Here is a 15444-nt window from a genome sequence, read left to right on the forward strand (position 1 = left end):
AAAAACCATTCCACGTGTTGGCGGTCCAAAAGGCAGAAGGCCTTTTAAAGGCAAAATAATAAAAATAAAATCAGTCCTTAATTGTCATTGAATGAGAAACAAACAAGGAATGCAAATTATCACCAATTGGATAGAGGAACCTTCTCCACACAAGTTGGGATTCTAAGCCCATTATATATATGGGATACCTATGTATCATGTTCCAAGCATCAACCTTTCCCTTCTGGGCAATACCGTATTCAAAAGGTATCACTCTCTCTAACCCTTTATCTCTCTCTTGATTCATTAAGTGTTCAAGTTTCGATTTTTATGTGGCGGAATTCATAAATTCGATGTCTTTTCAATTACCCAGATTCTCAAAATCGAGGGAGATGTTAAGTTTTTAATATTATCTCGTTTGGGTCTGTTGGTTTTGATTACATGTTTAGGATTCTGCTCTGTTTTTCTGCACTTTGTTGGTGATATTCCTTGTGGGTCTCGTGATTTTTGTTTGGTTGTATTAATGCACTCGTTGCCCACCGGTGTAAAGATTTCTTGGTTGCCAGTTGGGTTTTTGAAAGATAAAGTTCCATAATTTATATAATTTTTATGTTCTCTGATTAAGGTATGCATTCTCTGTTGATTGCTTGCCAGAGGATTGCTCAATCGTACCCCTATTTATTGTATTCATGTATCCCTCGTGAAAATTTTATTTTATTCTTATGTATAATGTATCTCAATTGAATTTTCGTGATGTGGCGGTAGCTGTATACTGTGTTTTTCTTCAACTAAGTAGGTACTAGTTATTGTATAAGCATTAATGTTGCAGGGATGTATATTATTTATGCTTCACACCATATGTTCTTGTCGAAAGGGTCACGGTGCTTGACGTATATGAAGGAGCTCTACCCAAAATTTCCAGTACTTTCTCCCTCCGATTGTTTGTGGCTTTGATTTGGGTTGCATAGTTTTGGTTGTACACTTCTTGTAGGTTTGGCGTCTGAGCAAATTTTCGGATTTGAAGTCCAGTATTTGTAGACGCTGTCTAACCTGTGATTATGATTGTTGGGAAGACAAATATACCCTAAGTGGGTTGGTTTTCGATATCTGGCAGATGGTTGAGTAAATATCGGATTGGGCAGAGTACATTACATTCGTTGTGTATGTATCGAGTGTTCTGTTGAGCGTCTGTTATTCAAATAAACTAGTTAGGGAGGTGACATAAGAGAACACATATTTCTTTTGCTCCTATTGATTTTCAGGACAGCCAATAAGATGCTTGTTGAGGTGCTTGTATTCTCTATATCGTTTTGGTTTGCTGCCTTATATTCGTTGAGTTAGCTCTATGTTGTCCTTTTCCCGCTGTTATTGTTCTCAAGCTTGTTTTTATTATTTACTATATGATTCGTATGGTTATATCTGACAAAAAGATTTGCCAGAATTTACTAAGGCTTCATCATCTCTTACAATTTCTTATTGCCTTTCAGATGGAAGCTCAAAATTCTGGGCATTCGCATATTGTTGAAGTAGGTGGAGATGTGCCAGCTACAGATACGAGCTTGTGTGGGACCAAGATTTGTGGGGATGCACCGTGCGGATTTTCAGATGCTAAAACTAGTTCCAAAGACACACAGGAACGGTCAGCATCCATGCGGAAGCTTTTGATAGCGGTTGTCCTCTGTGTCATTTTCATGAGTGTGGAGGTTGTTGGGGGTATCAAAGCCAACAGTCTTGCGATTCTCACTGATGCGGCTCATTTGTTGTCAGATGTTGCCGCATTTGCAATTTCTTTGTTCTCACTTTGGGCATCAGGATGGGAGGCAACTCCTCGTCAGTCGTATGGCTTCTTCCGGATTGAAATACTAGGTGCTCTTGTTTCCATTCAGATGATTTGGCTGCTTGCTGGGATCCTTGTTTATGAAGCCATTGCAAGACTTATCCATGACACTGGTGAAGTTGAGGGCTTTCTCATGTTTCTTGTTTCTGCGTTTGGTTTACTGGTTAATATCGCCATGGCACTCTTATTGGGTCATGATCATGGGCACGATCACGGACATGGACATGGCCATGGTGGGCATGGTCATGGACATGGTGATCATAATCATAGTCATGAGGATCATGATGAGACCCATAACCATGGGATTACTGTGACAACACATCACTCTCATCATCATGAGGCGCACTCGAATCATGACGACAAGCACCATCATACCGATGTAATTAACATCACAGAACCTCTGCTCAATCATAGCTCTGAAGGTGAAAAGAAACCAGAAGGTAAAAAGAAGAAGCAACGAAACATCAATGTGCAGGGGGCTTATCTTCATGTACTTGGCGATTCCATTCAGAGTATTGGAGTGATGATTGGTGGAGGGCTTATCTGGTACAAGCCAGAGTGGAAGATTATTGATCTGATATGTACTCTTGTATTTTCAGTAATCGTGCTGGCGACAACAATCCGGATGTTGAGGAACATTTTGGAGGTTTTGATGGAGAGCACTCCCAGAGAGATTGATGCCACAAAGATTGAGAAAGGTCTCTGCGAGATGGATGAGGTAGTTGCCATTCACGAGCTGCACATATGGGCGATAACTGTTGGGAAGGTGTTAATGGCTTGTCATGTTATCGTTAAGCCGGATGCTAATGCCGATGTGGTGCTGGAAAAGGTTGTAGACTACATCAAGAGAGAATATAATATCAGTCATGTAACGATTCAGATAGAACGTCAGTAGAGATGGAGAGAGACGATGTGTCAATGCCCGACTGCTGTAATTAGGTCAGTTTGGAGTTTTTAAGACTTTGACAGATTATAATCCATCATCCCATTGTTTTGCTCTTATATGTTCCTTATATGTTCCTTTCTTGTTAAGTATACTTATCTCGTCAATGAATGAAAGTTTAGTATAATGTTTTTGAAACTCAAAAGATTACAGTAACAAAACATATCCAACTGGAAACTACATATTCTTTAACAGTTCCAGGATGGAAAAGGTAAAAGCGGAACAAGCAACTCGAATGTCTGAAAATCCTGCCGCTTTTGCCAAACTTTGTAATTCTCTCTCTGTTCTCTCCTTTCCCATCACATTGGTATTCATTAGGCACACATCAAACAGAAACAAACTTTTAGCAGAAAGAGTTGTTTCAGGGGCTTCTTGTATCACCATATCCACCACTATCACTTTTCCGTTGTTTGGCAAGGCCTCATAGCAATTCTTCAGTATCATCAAGCATCGATCGTCATCCCAACCGTGTAGTATCCATTGTTAATAAAATCATTTGCATTAGTTGAAAGCTGTCGAAAGTGTAACTAGTTGAATGATATTGGGTTGGATCGGTTTGAACACGAAACTTAATTGTAGGGGTAAACAAGCTAGAGTGCCCATAGTTGTATTAAAAATTTTGGTTCAGCCGAAGTAGATGTTTGCTTTTGAACTTGCTTTGTAAATAAGCAGTCGAATAATTCTCAGAAACCTCACCTTCATGAAAATGGCATCGCTTTTCGGAATCCTCACAAACATAGCTGCTGTAATGTGCTCTATACCTGAAGCAAAACTCTTTCAGTGAGTTAGCAAAGCAAAGTGAACTACGAAGAGCTACACGAAATTGTCCAATGGTTAGTGAAAAATTTATATCATACTGGGATGGGAGGGAGACTTTTCAACAACTGAAGGCAAATCATAGTTGATGCCCTTGATGACAGGGTGCTTGCAGATTATCATGTTAAGAATAGTACCGTCGCCACCACCCACATCTACCAGTGTACTTAGACCTTCGAAACCCGTGTAAATCTTCAGAATCTCCTTTATAAAAATGAGGTTAAACTCTTTCATTGAGTCCTGAAACACTCCACCAAGTCTGTCATCCCTACCAATGTAATCCACCACATTCATTCCATAGGCCTGGCTAAATGGGAGTCCTCCTTCCAAAACTGCATCTTTCAAATGGTACCTGCAGGAATGGTGACCTATGAAGATGGCTGCACTGATGCAAAAGAAATGAACTTTGTTAGGTTCTTTACTTGCAAATCAATAATAGTTTGACGCGTATACATAAATAACTTGTTTATAACACAACATGAAAAGTTTTTGCACACGTGTCATACTATCAGTTCAAACAAAGCTGATTAAATTAACAGGGTTTTGTAAAAGGTTGTACTAGTACCAGCTATATAGGATGAACTTGTCATGGCACAAATTGAGTAATGGTGCCAGAGACGCACCATCCTGGTTCTTAATAAAGTATTTGGAGACAGGTGCCAACCCATAAGCCCTAATAACCTTCCCATTAGCTTGGATTGTCGAGCAAGTGAGAATAGAGTAAGCAGAAAGAAGGAAACATGCGATCAAGAACTGAAGGGGCTTCCGGATTGTGGAGAGATCGAAGCTGAGACGCTATTTGGGAAGGCGAAAGCAGGGCTCCCGTGCCAGCTTTGTGGATAATGTCAAGCACACCAAGCTGCTTTAAGCACCATAGGCAATACTGATACGTTTGCCAATTGCAAAGCATATTGGGAGTCAGCTTCCTCTTCTCCATTAATGGTGGACATTTCAGCCGTTTTTTCCTTGTCTTGGAGTTTTGATTTTTTGTTTGGAATGCTCGTTTATGTTGTTGTGAAATGTTATATAGGCATGAGAGGTAAAAAGGGTTTTCAAATTCATCACGATTCTGAAATTGTGCATGAGACTAATCTGTTTTCGTGTAACTTCTATTTTGGGGGCTTCACTGCACCATTTTATATTTAACGTTGGTCTTCTTCTAGAAAACGATATCATAACATATGGCAATGCGTTAGTGGATGGAGTCAGGAGCTCCTTAAGTTATGGCATTGAGAGTAGGATTATCTTCCCTTCTTAGTTTTCCTTCTCTCTTCTCCTATTTGAATAGTTACGATTAAACCACGTCAACGTTTTATGTTAGTTTTTTAATAGCCAGAAAATGACAAAAAACAATATGTGAGAGGAGAAGAAGGGAAGGGGATGAAAATTCGAGAAGATAAAATTTTACTCCATGACATTAAGGCAAGTACTGTAAAATTCTCAAATAACTTTATTACTATAGCTATAGCAGATTCAAGTGGAGATCAACAATATCGACATAATAGTGATACTTTATTGATTCTAATGTAAATTACGTACTTTTTATTTTCGTATTTATTCTTAAACTTATAAATGAAATAAAAAATAAAAATAGTTTCAATATCTATTTTAGATAAATATACGTACTACTGAAAATATAAGACATCTCAACACTCAAACTAAAGTAGACCATTTTTTGAGGCCATTTGTGTACTTGTCCAAAGGTGGTGACATGAAATTGCACGCACATATTCAAGTGGGTTTAAACAAGTCTAAGCAGCACTCAGTCGCAAGTCCTTTATTCCAGAATTTCTCATAGTACTCGGCATATGTGAAGTTCCTGTACATGGCTGGGTGGTCATAGTTGAGGAGCTCCTTGGCAGGCCCAATTACTGCATCTGGTGATGGACAGTAGAAAGTTGGAATCGATATTCTCTCTGAGTTACTGTTTACCACAGCTCTATGGAGTACACTCTTGTACCGATTGTTGCTAATTACCTGATACCAAATAAAATGGTAAATATGTTCAAAATCAATTTCAAATTTTACTCGTGTCACAAAAGCTTTGTCCCTCTACTTGGACAAGTCTCGCTTGCTAGGAATAAATGAGCTTAATTATCTTGGGAGTAGTACCATCATCTATTATTTCATGTCTTATGTAACTGATCAAGTGAGAAAAAAAAAAACAAAGAAATCAAGATTTCATGCCGTGGAGGGATTTTCCAATATGCTCTTAGAATTTGTATAACCCATGTGATCTGTTGGCCATTGGGTCCTTGGTCAACAATCCAATAACCAAAAATCAATTAAGATAGAATACATTGAAGCGTAGTAGTATTATTTTTCAGTCATTAGATCCTTCATCCATGATCCATTGACCAATATCTAATGACAAAATTTTGTTTGATAAGATACACCGAAACATAATACATTTTGGATATAGTGTTTACCTGCATCATATCACCAATATTGACAATGAAAGTGTTGGGAATAGGGTTTACAGCAATCCATTTGCCATTTCTAAGGACCTGCAATCCAGGCACTTCATCTTGGAGAAGGACGGTGATTAGGTTGGCATCAGTATGTCCAGGCAATCCATAAGTCAGCTCTGGCTGTGGACAAGGTGGATAGTAATTCAAAGCCATATGCTGCCCTTGCTTCCCCAATGCCTTAACAATACAGTTCTTTTCCAAGCCCAAACTCTCTGATATGGCCTCAAGCAATCTCAGCACCAATCCTCTCACATTTGTGCAGTACTCACCCACTTGCTCCCTGTGAACAAAGTGCATCTCATTCAGTTGTGTGACTTGGATGTAATTAATTAGAAACAAATGAACTTGTCTACGACGATGCTCTTCTGTTAGACTGGAACTTAGATCATTGGTCAGTTTGATGTTTGACAAGATGTATATATAGTTCATATTCAAAGTTTGACAAGATGAGCATTTATTCAGCAACATAAACCAGACAAGGAACGTTAGTCTGAGACGATGACAAAAGGCTGCCCTTATTTAACTAAACTAATAAATTCAATTGGACAATATTCTTTTGCTAGACTGTGTATGTGTGCTCAGATTTACATCTTAACAATATAAGAAGTCTGGTTAGAAAACGCTAGTTGGTTTGAATATTTAAGTACTAGCATAAGATGATGAAAAAGAAGGCAACCCTATTTACCTGAACAATGGGGGATTTTTAGGCCATTCTTGGACATAGTCTTGAAGAGGGTAGCAATGGAGCCGAAGGAAGTCCCTCCAGTTGGACAGTTTTTCAGTCCGGACATTGAAACTGGTGGAGAGCCTGGTTGTCTTAGAAGGGTCATCTGAGTACATCTTCAACCTCTCGCTCTCTGGTAATTGGAAAAACTCTCTTGCTATATTCAACATATTTTTTATCATTATCTCTGGAACTCCATGGGTTTTCACCTGATATAAAATGGTTGGTGCATAATTTAGTCGTAATATATAGTAGTACTCACATTCATACTAAACATGTACTTAAGTATAATTAAGTATAAAGTAATGGGATACTAAGTATACAAGGAGAAACAACGGCACTAATCAACAGGGTATGCAGATGGAGAAAAGAGGTGTCGAAATCATTTGCCGAAGTATATACATATATATGTGTGTTTTAATTGTTACCTGAAAGAAACCATCAGTCTGGCATGCTAGACCAATCTGTTTGATAATATCCGAGTGCTTTGGGCCATGGAGGTCCTTGAGATCAATTAGAGGAATGGAGGAGGCATCTGATACCTGAAAATCAGTGAGATTTGGACGGTCGGAGATGGGTCTGATGTAGTTTGAAGGGATATGGTTCACACCAGACATGAGGTCTGTAAGCAGTAGGTTTGTTGTGGTGGCCATTTTGCTTACGACTGAAGAGAAAAGTTGCAAAACTAATGAAATTTGTAGGTTTGGTGAATGGGGCTTTGGATCCCTATCCTTATTTATAGCATATGAGTTGGGATTGGTTGTTCTAGTTGTCAGATCAGCATGCCCACAACCTACTCATTATGGGCTGCAGACAGATTTGTTTGAGGTAAGCCTATGACGTCCTTCTGCTATGTCATTCTCTAATGCAATTTGTTATTTTAAGGGCATTTTTCGAACCATGGTGTGGAACGTGTGACTAAAACGTTTTAAATATATTTATATGCGTTAATTGTTTCAATAAATTTTTTTATAACAAAAAGAAAGTCAAATATTTGAAGTAAATGAATAATATTCGACCATACTAGAAGAAACCTCTCATAAACTAATCAAAGCAGCTAAATCCACATAATAAAATCGGTCTTTCAATTTCCATCTACATTATATTGAATTTACATTAAGAATAGAAAAAATAATATTTAATAAACAACTCAGTGAATTACATTATTGCTTGCCAATTATGAAGCTAAACCCATTCCCCCTCCCCTTAGTGTAGAAAACATGGTTTGTTCGTTCATTAAAAAAAAAGGAAAAAAAAAAAAGAGTGTTTGACAACTAATTAAATTACAATATTATGCGCGTGCGAAAAACCTTTTTTTTTTTATAACTGGCACTACATGCCTCTTAAGTGTTTAAAAATAGAGAAAATAAACAACTGACTGAATCGCATTATTATGTGCGTGTGAAAGATCTTTTTTTATCACCGGCGGTACGCGGCTCTTAAAATGTTTTGAACATGTTTAAAAATAGAGAAAATAATATTTAATAAACAACTGATTGAATCACACTATTGCAAACCCATTGTGAGACTAAGCCCACTACTCTGCCCTTTAGTGTATATAATATTGTTTGTTTGAAAAAAAATCATTTGACAACTAATCGAATCACGTTATTATGCGCGTGCAAAATACCTTTTTTTTATAACCGGCACTACATGCATTTTAAGATGTTTTGAATGTGTTTAAAAATAGAAAAAATAATATTTAATAAACAACTTATTGAATCACATTATTGCTAACTCATTGTGGGGCCAAGCCCACCCCCTCACCCTTAGTGTAGCTAATATTGTTTGTTTAAAAAAAAAATCATTTGACAACTAGTTGAATCACATTATTATGCACATGCGAAAGGTGGCACTATGCACATTTTAAGATGTTTTGAACATATTTAAAAATAGAGAAAATAATATTTAATAAACAACTTATTGAATCACATTATTGCTAGCTCATTGTGAGGCTAAGCCCACCCCCTCACCCTTAGTGTAGGTAATATTGTTTGTTTAAAAAAAAAAAAAATCATTTGACAACTAGTTGATTCACATTATTATGCACATGCGAAAGGTGGCACTACGCACCTCTTAAGATGTTTTGAACATGTTTAAAAATAGAGAAAATAATATTTAATAAACAACTTATTGAATCATATTATTGATAGCCTATTGTTAGGTACTAATTATAAAAAAAATGTACAAAAAAATTAATTATTAAAAAATGATGTTTATATGACAAAAATAATTCTGCATTATTTTGGACTGCTTTTGAATTTTTTTTGTTTAGGGGCATTTATGTCCACTTATTTTGATGAAGCTGGTGACCCCAAAAGAAGCTGTTGGCTTTATATATAAGATTTAATCAGACGTCATATTGAGATGTTTTGTTTTGAAATGAGGTACTTACGGCTGAAAATATTCAATTTAATTTAACATAGTTTTGTTTTGTTTTTTTTTCTTTCAAAAGCTTAAGAAAAAGTTGAATAAAGCCGGAGTCTGCATAGCTAGAGAGATGTGTTTTTCTCCTCTTCTCAATTTTTCTTTCACCCCAATTGTAGTATGCATTGTGACATGTAAAACTGTAACATGTAGTAATTTAATTACATAATTGTTATATTTTGTGAGTAGAGAAATTTGAATTTAAAACGTTTACTGATTTTTCCATGAAAAATATTAATATAATCATTAGTTACACGTTTCCTTATATAATGAATCTAGAAATCAGTCACATTGTAGTTGAATGAGCGTTCATAAATCGATAAGATCGGGCGGGTGTATAGAATTGACAGAAGAATAAAAATCAGAAAAAATGAGTAGTTTTGACTGATGCGCATGTCAATGTGTTGGCAAGGAGCAATTTTTCGGTGTACCCGGTACACCAAAAAAATTTGGTGTACCCTCACTCATAATGGTGAGGGTGCACCAAAAAAATTTGGTGCACCCTCACTTTTTGTACACCAAAAAAATTCTAATGAGTGAGGGTACACCTAAAAATTTTCCGTTGGCAAGAGCCCCAGTGCACCACGAGGAGATGGAAAATGGAAAACGAGTTAGGCAACTAGGCAAGAAAATAATTGGGCTGCCCCACACTTCGTCTTAGTCAGAAGCAAATTAGAAGCTGATCAGCTACGTCGGCAGGTAATATGATTTTATTCTAATGACGTAATCAAAGTGACATCACAATATCACACGTCATTCCCTACGATCGCCGTGATGTAAACTAGTAGTCTGCATCCGAGCCGGAATAAAAACAAAGACAGAGAAAAGAGACTGAAAAAAATCAGAGGGTACCAGAGTCCTGTTGTAGTCCTATTACGTGTGATTTTGTAAATTCTAGTAGATTTAAGAATATCTCTTATATTCTTATTAGGAGTTGATTACTTATTAAGAGTTGTAATTCTAAAAGGATAAGAAATTAACCTTCTATATTACTATAAATAAAGGCACAATGGTGTGAAATATAACACACCTCACAATTGCACATCGCTCTCTTTCTCTCTATTATTGCCGCACCCCTCTCTCTATAGCCTCCATAATTGTTTAGTGAACTATGCTTGCAACACGTTATCAACATGTTCTTGACGCTGCGCTAAAGAGAGTTTAATTTTCAATCAAGGGAGTATTACGTTTTAATCATTCATTTTATGATTAATTTATTATTTTGAATTGATCTACATACTATTGATTCAATTTAATTTTTCTGTGTTGAACGTGATACAACGTATTGGAGATGCAATACTGGCTTTCTGAGATGGATCTTCTACAAATTCAAAGGCTTTTGTTGTTTTCTGCAAATCAGGTATGCTTAAAATAAAGAAAGAAATTTGAAACGACCATGAAGCATGAAAATATTCCTCATGATGCATGAACCCCCTACATTTATATTTACCTTCCGATATATATATTGTATATATGTTCATATATTCGTCAATATATATATATATATATATGTATGTATGTATGTACGTATGTATACGTTCATGCATTACGCAATTATAAATCGCTATGTGGAATTTGTGAGTCAAAGAATTGAAAGAAAATAGAAGCAATTTTGGATTTTTCCAAACCCTAGAAATTAGGGGAAAAAAAAGGAGAAATATATATGGGCTTGCTATGAGCTTGGGTTCTTCATGTTTGGGCCTGGAGCCTTATAAGAAGACAACTTTGCTGGGCTTTTGTCCAGCCCACACTCGGCCTGCCTACTTTTTATCTCTGCAGCCTGCAGCTGCATCCCTGACTCTACCCAAATAGCTGATCTCTCCATGCAGCAGCCACTGGTAGGCTTGCAGCTTCAACAGCCTACACCAATTTGTGCCACCTCATCAGAAGCCAGCCTTGCTGGGCTTCTGCTCCCTGGCCCACGTTGCAGCAGCAAGCCTACAACCTTGTTTTTGATGGGCTGCCTGCGGTAGCCTCATGTAGCCCAGAGCCATTTTTGGCTTGTTTTTTGACTCGATGCATTTTTTTGGGTATCCCCGCTTTCTAACCATAGCCAAATATTTTTTTGGGACATTTTTGGTTAAACCCACACTAGGCCATATTTTAGTTATCACTTGGCATGAAGCCAATCAAAGTTAATATGACCTAAATGTCATTATTTTGCTTCTACAATCAACCCCGAATGGTCCCGATCTATTGAATTAATTAAAAGTAATATGACAAGACATCCAAAATTATTGACCTAAATATCACTTTTGGACATTAATGATTCAATATTTTATTTCTTTTCTTTGAATCGTTGACTCAATTTCGTAGTCCTGAAGCACTTGCACTTGAGTTCCTGAAGCAACTCAAATCCATTACACTTAAAATCAGCATATTGCATTCTGTGTTCTTGCAGGAACCTTTCTTTTATGAACTAAACGTTCATAAACTAAATTGAACCTATAGTTTCAAATTTAGTGCCTTTGAAACCCGAAGTTTTCATAAAACAAATACACTTATGAAAACCCGACGTTTTTCATGAAAACCATGTCTTAGAACTCAAATGTTCTAACTTTGATGCTTATGGATAATTCATTCCCACAGCACCAATCACAATCATGTTCCCTCCAATTCAATGGATTGTTGAAATGTCACAAGTTCAATTTTCTTGATTTGGACGTTTTTAATAGAAATCACTTTATGTGGGTTGCAAGACGTGAATCTCCACTTGACTATCAAGAAGCTGAGAACTAATGAAGCCAACAATGGCAAGGAAGGGCTAAATAAGCCTCCTCCATGATATTCATTTGAAGACTTATGCCTCAAGCATTACCCATGGAAGTAACTCCCGAACGAGGATTCCTTGACTCTTTGGCTTACTCCTACGGATTGTCTGATTATGCAAGATATTGCCTAAGCACATGATGAATACGTCCATGAATGAGTACAATTCTGAAGTTTATAAATCCGATAGAATTTCAACTCAAGAATACTTTTTCTCATCCTTCCATGTTTCCAACTCGTTCCTGAAGCAGCAATGTAGAAAGCAGAAGTTTACCAAATTATCGAATTTGATTACTACCACAAACATGAGAGAATGGTATAGACTCAGTTCGGCTACAGTCTAACGAAATGGCTCAACTCAGTTCGGTTAAAGCTTACCGAACAGTGATGCCCTGCTTTCTCAGGGATGCACCGAAGGGCATGCTATGCTTCAACAGAGGTGCACCGAATGGAACTACTTTGCTTCAACATAGACCTATCGAACATACCCCTCTAGCTTCGGCTGGAGCCTATTGAACCCAATTTAGGGTCTGTCTCTCTCACAATCTAATTTCGAGTTTGTTTTTACAACATATGGTAGAATCAAGGCCTGCCAAGGTATGGCATCATGCCCGAAGCATAATCCTTGGCACCTAAGACCCAAAACTTCAAGAATAAAGGATAATATTTCCAAACCTTAACCCTGCAGAATCTACTTCTGTCTTCATGGAATAGATCATTGGTTATGTACTTGTTTGTGCCCCTACCAATGTTGTTAAGGAGTACCATTCTAATAGTCAACATGTAAGATTGATTTTGCTCCACCGAACATCGTTGAAAAAGTAGAATTTTGACATGGATAGCCTTGTTGGCCGAATCCCCTTAGTAAACCATTTACTTTGTGAACACTTTTCCATGTTCTTGGATTCACATTTGATGTTTGTTTTAAGTTATGGATAATCTTATTGATATTGTCTTAGAATATGAGTTAATTGAATCATGTTTCTTGTATACATGTGACCAAATTCAATTAAACACGTGATTAGGTACGAATATGAGAAAGGTAATTACCTGAATGAATGCGATACTATGTACACTAACTTTATACCTAAATCACATCTCTAACAATGACTTCAGGTCTATCCAACCTGATTAAGAGCATTGACATGCTCCTCGTTGTATAAATGGTACTGAATTACTATGTCAGAGACCTTATATTCTCCCTGTTCCGGAAGAATGTCATTGAGGGATATTTAAGATGACAATGATCATAAATGAAACCACTGATGGAAAATAAAGTGGAATATCTTTGCACCACATCCAAAAATGAGCCTGAAGTTTTGTTTTGGGGCCAATAGGTTGTCTCTCAACTGGGAACACACCACAAGTGGCCGATCTGGAGCCTGGTGATTGAGCAGTTTACTTGTTTTGGCACGACCATTTAGGACACTTAGTTCGAACAATGATGCAATAATGCATCTCCTTACCTGAAGTAAGGATTTTATGCCTATAAACACACTTTGCCAAGCCTGCTCATTAGGTAAATTGATTTTCTAAATCATGCCTCGCAAATATACGAAATCACCCTTTTTCATAGTAGATGCAAGCGAATATATGTGGACTAATCCAACCAAAATGCAAACCACATAAATACTTATGGTTTTGGTTGATGAATCGACAAAATGGTCATATGTTTGTCCACACACATTGCTGCTAAACCCCCTGGCTATATAAATGAGCAGTTGAATAATTCCCAAGAACGTCACCCTCATGAAAATGGCATCACCTTTCGGAATCCTTACAAACATATCTCTTGCAATGCGCATTGTACCTGAAGCAAAACTCTTCTATAAGTTACCAAAGCAAAGCGAACTACGAAGATCTACACTAAATTGTTCAATGATAAGCTAAAAATTTACATCACACCGGGATAGGAGGGAGACATTTGACAACTGAAGGAAAATCAGAGTTGATGTCCTTGATGGCAGGGTTTGGAGATTATCATGTTAAGAATAGTACCATCGCCACCACCCATATCTACCAGAGTATGTTGACCTTCAAAATCCATATAAATGTCCATAATCTCTTCCTTAAAAATGAGGTTAAACTCTTTCATTGAATCCTTAAACACTCTGAAGTCTGTCATGCCTACCAATGTAATCCACCACATTCATTCCATAGGCCTAGCTAAATGGGAGCCCTCCTTCCAAAACTGCATCTTTCAAATGGTACCTGCTTGAATGGCGACATATGAAGATAACCGCACTGATGCAAAAGAATAACTTTGTTTGACTCTTTACTTGCATATCAATCATAGTTTGACTACATAAATAACTCTTTTATAACACAACATGAAAATTTTTTGTACACGTGTCAGACTGCAAGTTAAAACAAAAATAATTAATTAACAGGGTTTTGTAAAAGGTTGTACTAGTATTGGTGCAGAGACACAAATTGAGTAATGGTGCCAAAGACACACCATCCTGGTTCTTAATATAGTATTTGGAGACAAGTGCCAACCCATAAACCCTAATAACCTTCCCATTAACTTGGATTGTTGAGCAAGTGAGAACAGAGTAAACGGAAAGAAGGCGAAGCATGCGATCAAGAACCGAAGGGGGCATCCGAATTGTGGAGAGATTGAAGTTGAGACGCTTGTAGACATGTAAATTTCGTTGCATACAAATGATGCATCACAAAGCTCTAATGAACAAGTCATCAATGACATGTGGCACAAATCAAGCAAAGGAAGCCTAAAAGCATTCCTAAAATTCAGCAAAGGGGAAGAAATCTCCTTAAAATTGGCAAGGGGCCCAAATTGCTCCCAAAACCGGAAAGAAAGCTAAAACATCTTCACAAAACAAGCAACAATTGAAGATTGCTCACAAAATAGGCAACACGTCCTATAGATTTCGGCCAAGCTAGGGAAATTGGCTAAAAACAAGACATAAAACATGCCTAAATTCTCCCATGGATGAATCAAGCCACAAATCAAAGCCAAATCCACCCAAAGGCATGGTTTTGGAAGTCTATAAATATAAGGTCCCAAGACAAGCGTAAGGGTTTGGAATTTCTACATTGAAGGGCCGAAATTCTCACAAAAGGAGAACCTCAGCCAAATCTTTGAAGACTAATATGTTGCCAAAGCTCTATTCGAAGAACGTACAACCAAAGCCGAAGCTTTCTTGTGACCAAAGCTGAAACATTCCCTTGAAGAATCGATAAACACTTGTGTCGATTCCTTCAAGACTTTGTTGCAAGCTTAAAATTTGTAACGACGTTCAATTCAAGATCATGTCACCAAGACTCTTGAATCAACAAAATCCCACATCAACATCACCTTTGCCGCATGTCATACGCAAACCTAGAGGTGAAGACTATCCAAGCGTTATTTCAAGCTCGAAACTTGAAGCAATCGTTCAATCGTTCATTCGAGATCAAGTCATAATGACCCTTGGATCAACAACCTACGCATCTACATGAAATTTGAAGACTGAAT

The 15444-nt window shown here is 37.3% G+C and overlaps 2 protein-coding genes and 2 pseudogenes across 2 annotated transcripts; 1 reads left to right on the forward strand and 3 right to left on the reverse strand.

Moving 5' to 3' along the window:
- The first annotated feature begins 102 nt into the window (after positions 1-102).
- On the forward strand, positions 103-2818 carry LOC103940321 (metal tolerance protein 1). Its single transcript, XM_009350417.3, has 2 exons — positions 103-246; positions 1467-2818. Exon 2 carries the CDS (start codon positions 1467-1469, stop codon positions 2709-2711), a length of 1245 nt encoding a protein of 414 aa, XP_009348692.2. The 5' UTR covers positions 103-246; the 3' UTR covers positions 2712-2818.
- A 112-nt stretch (positions 2819-2930) lies between these two features.
- Positions 2931-4649, reverse strand: LOC125469328 (annotated as a pseudogene).
- Positions 4650-5068: 419 nt separating this feature from the next.
- LOC103940319 (protein DMR6-LIKE OXYGENASE 2-like) lies at positions 5069-7473 on the reverse strand. Its single transcript, XM_009350415.3, has 4 exons — positions 7199-7473; positions 6732-6979; positions 6005-6326; positions 5069-5552 (listed from the first exon to the last, which is right to left on the reverse strand). The coding sequence occupies exons 1-4, from the start codon at positions 7421-7423 to the stop codon at positions 5307-5309; spliced, it is 1041 nt and encodes a 346-aa protein (XP_009348690.2). The 5' UTR covers positions 7424-7473; the 3' UTR covers positions 5069-5306.
- Positions 7474-13865: 6392 nt separating this feature from the next.
- On the reverse strand, positions 13866-14569 carry LOC125469370 (annotated as a pseudogene).
- Positions 14570-15444: the final 875 nt, after the last annotated feature.

Source organism: the organism of the source record quoted next, unplaced genomic scaffold (genome assembly GCF_019419815.1).
Source record: "Pyrus x bretschneideri cultivar Hongxiangsu unplaced genomic scaffold, Pyrus_bretschneideri_v1 Contig42, whole genome shotgun sequence".
Taxonomy (NCBI): domain Eukaryota; kingdom Viridiplantae; phylum Streptophyta; class Magnoliopsida; order Rosales; family Rosaceae; genus Pyrus; species Pyrus x bretschneideri.

Bases quoted from the DNA above. Each gene is read 5' to 3' on its own strand.
- LOC103940319 (XM_009350415.3), bottom strand. From the start codon at position 7,423: ATGGCCACCACAACAAACCTACTGCTTACAGACCTCATGTCTGGTGTG. The intron at 6,980-7,198 runs GTAACAATTAAA...ATTTTATATCAG, and splicing joins AGACTGATGGTTTCTTTCAG to GTGAAAACCCATGGAGTTCC. The intron at 5,553-6,004 runs GTAAACACTATA...ATTTGGTATCAG, and splicing joins ATATTGGTGATATGATGCAG to GTAATTAGCAACAATCGGTA.
- LOC103940321 (XM_009350417.3), top strand. From the start codon at position 1,467: ATGGAAGCTCAAAATTCTGGGCATTCGCATATTGTTGAAGTAGGTGGA.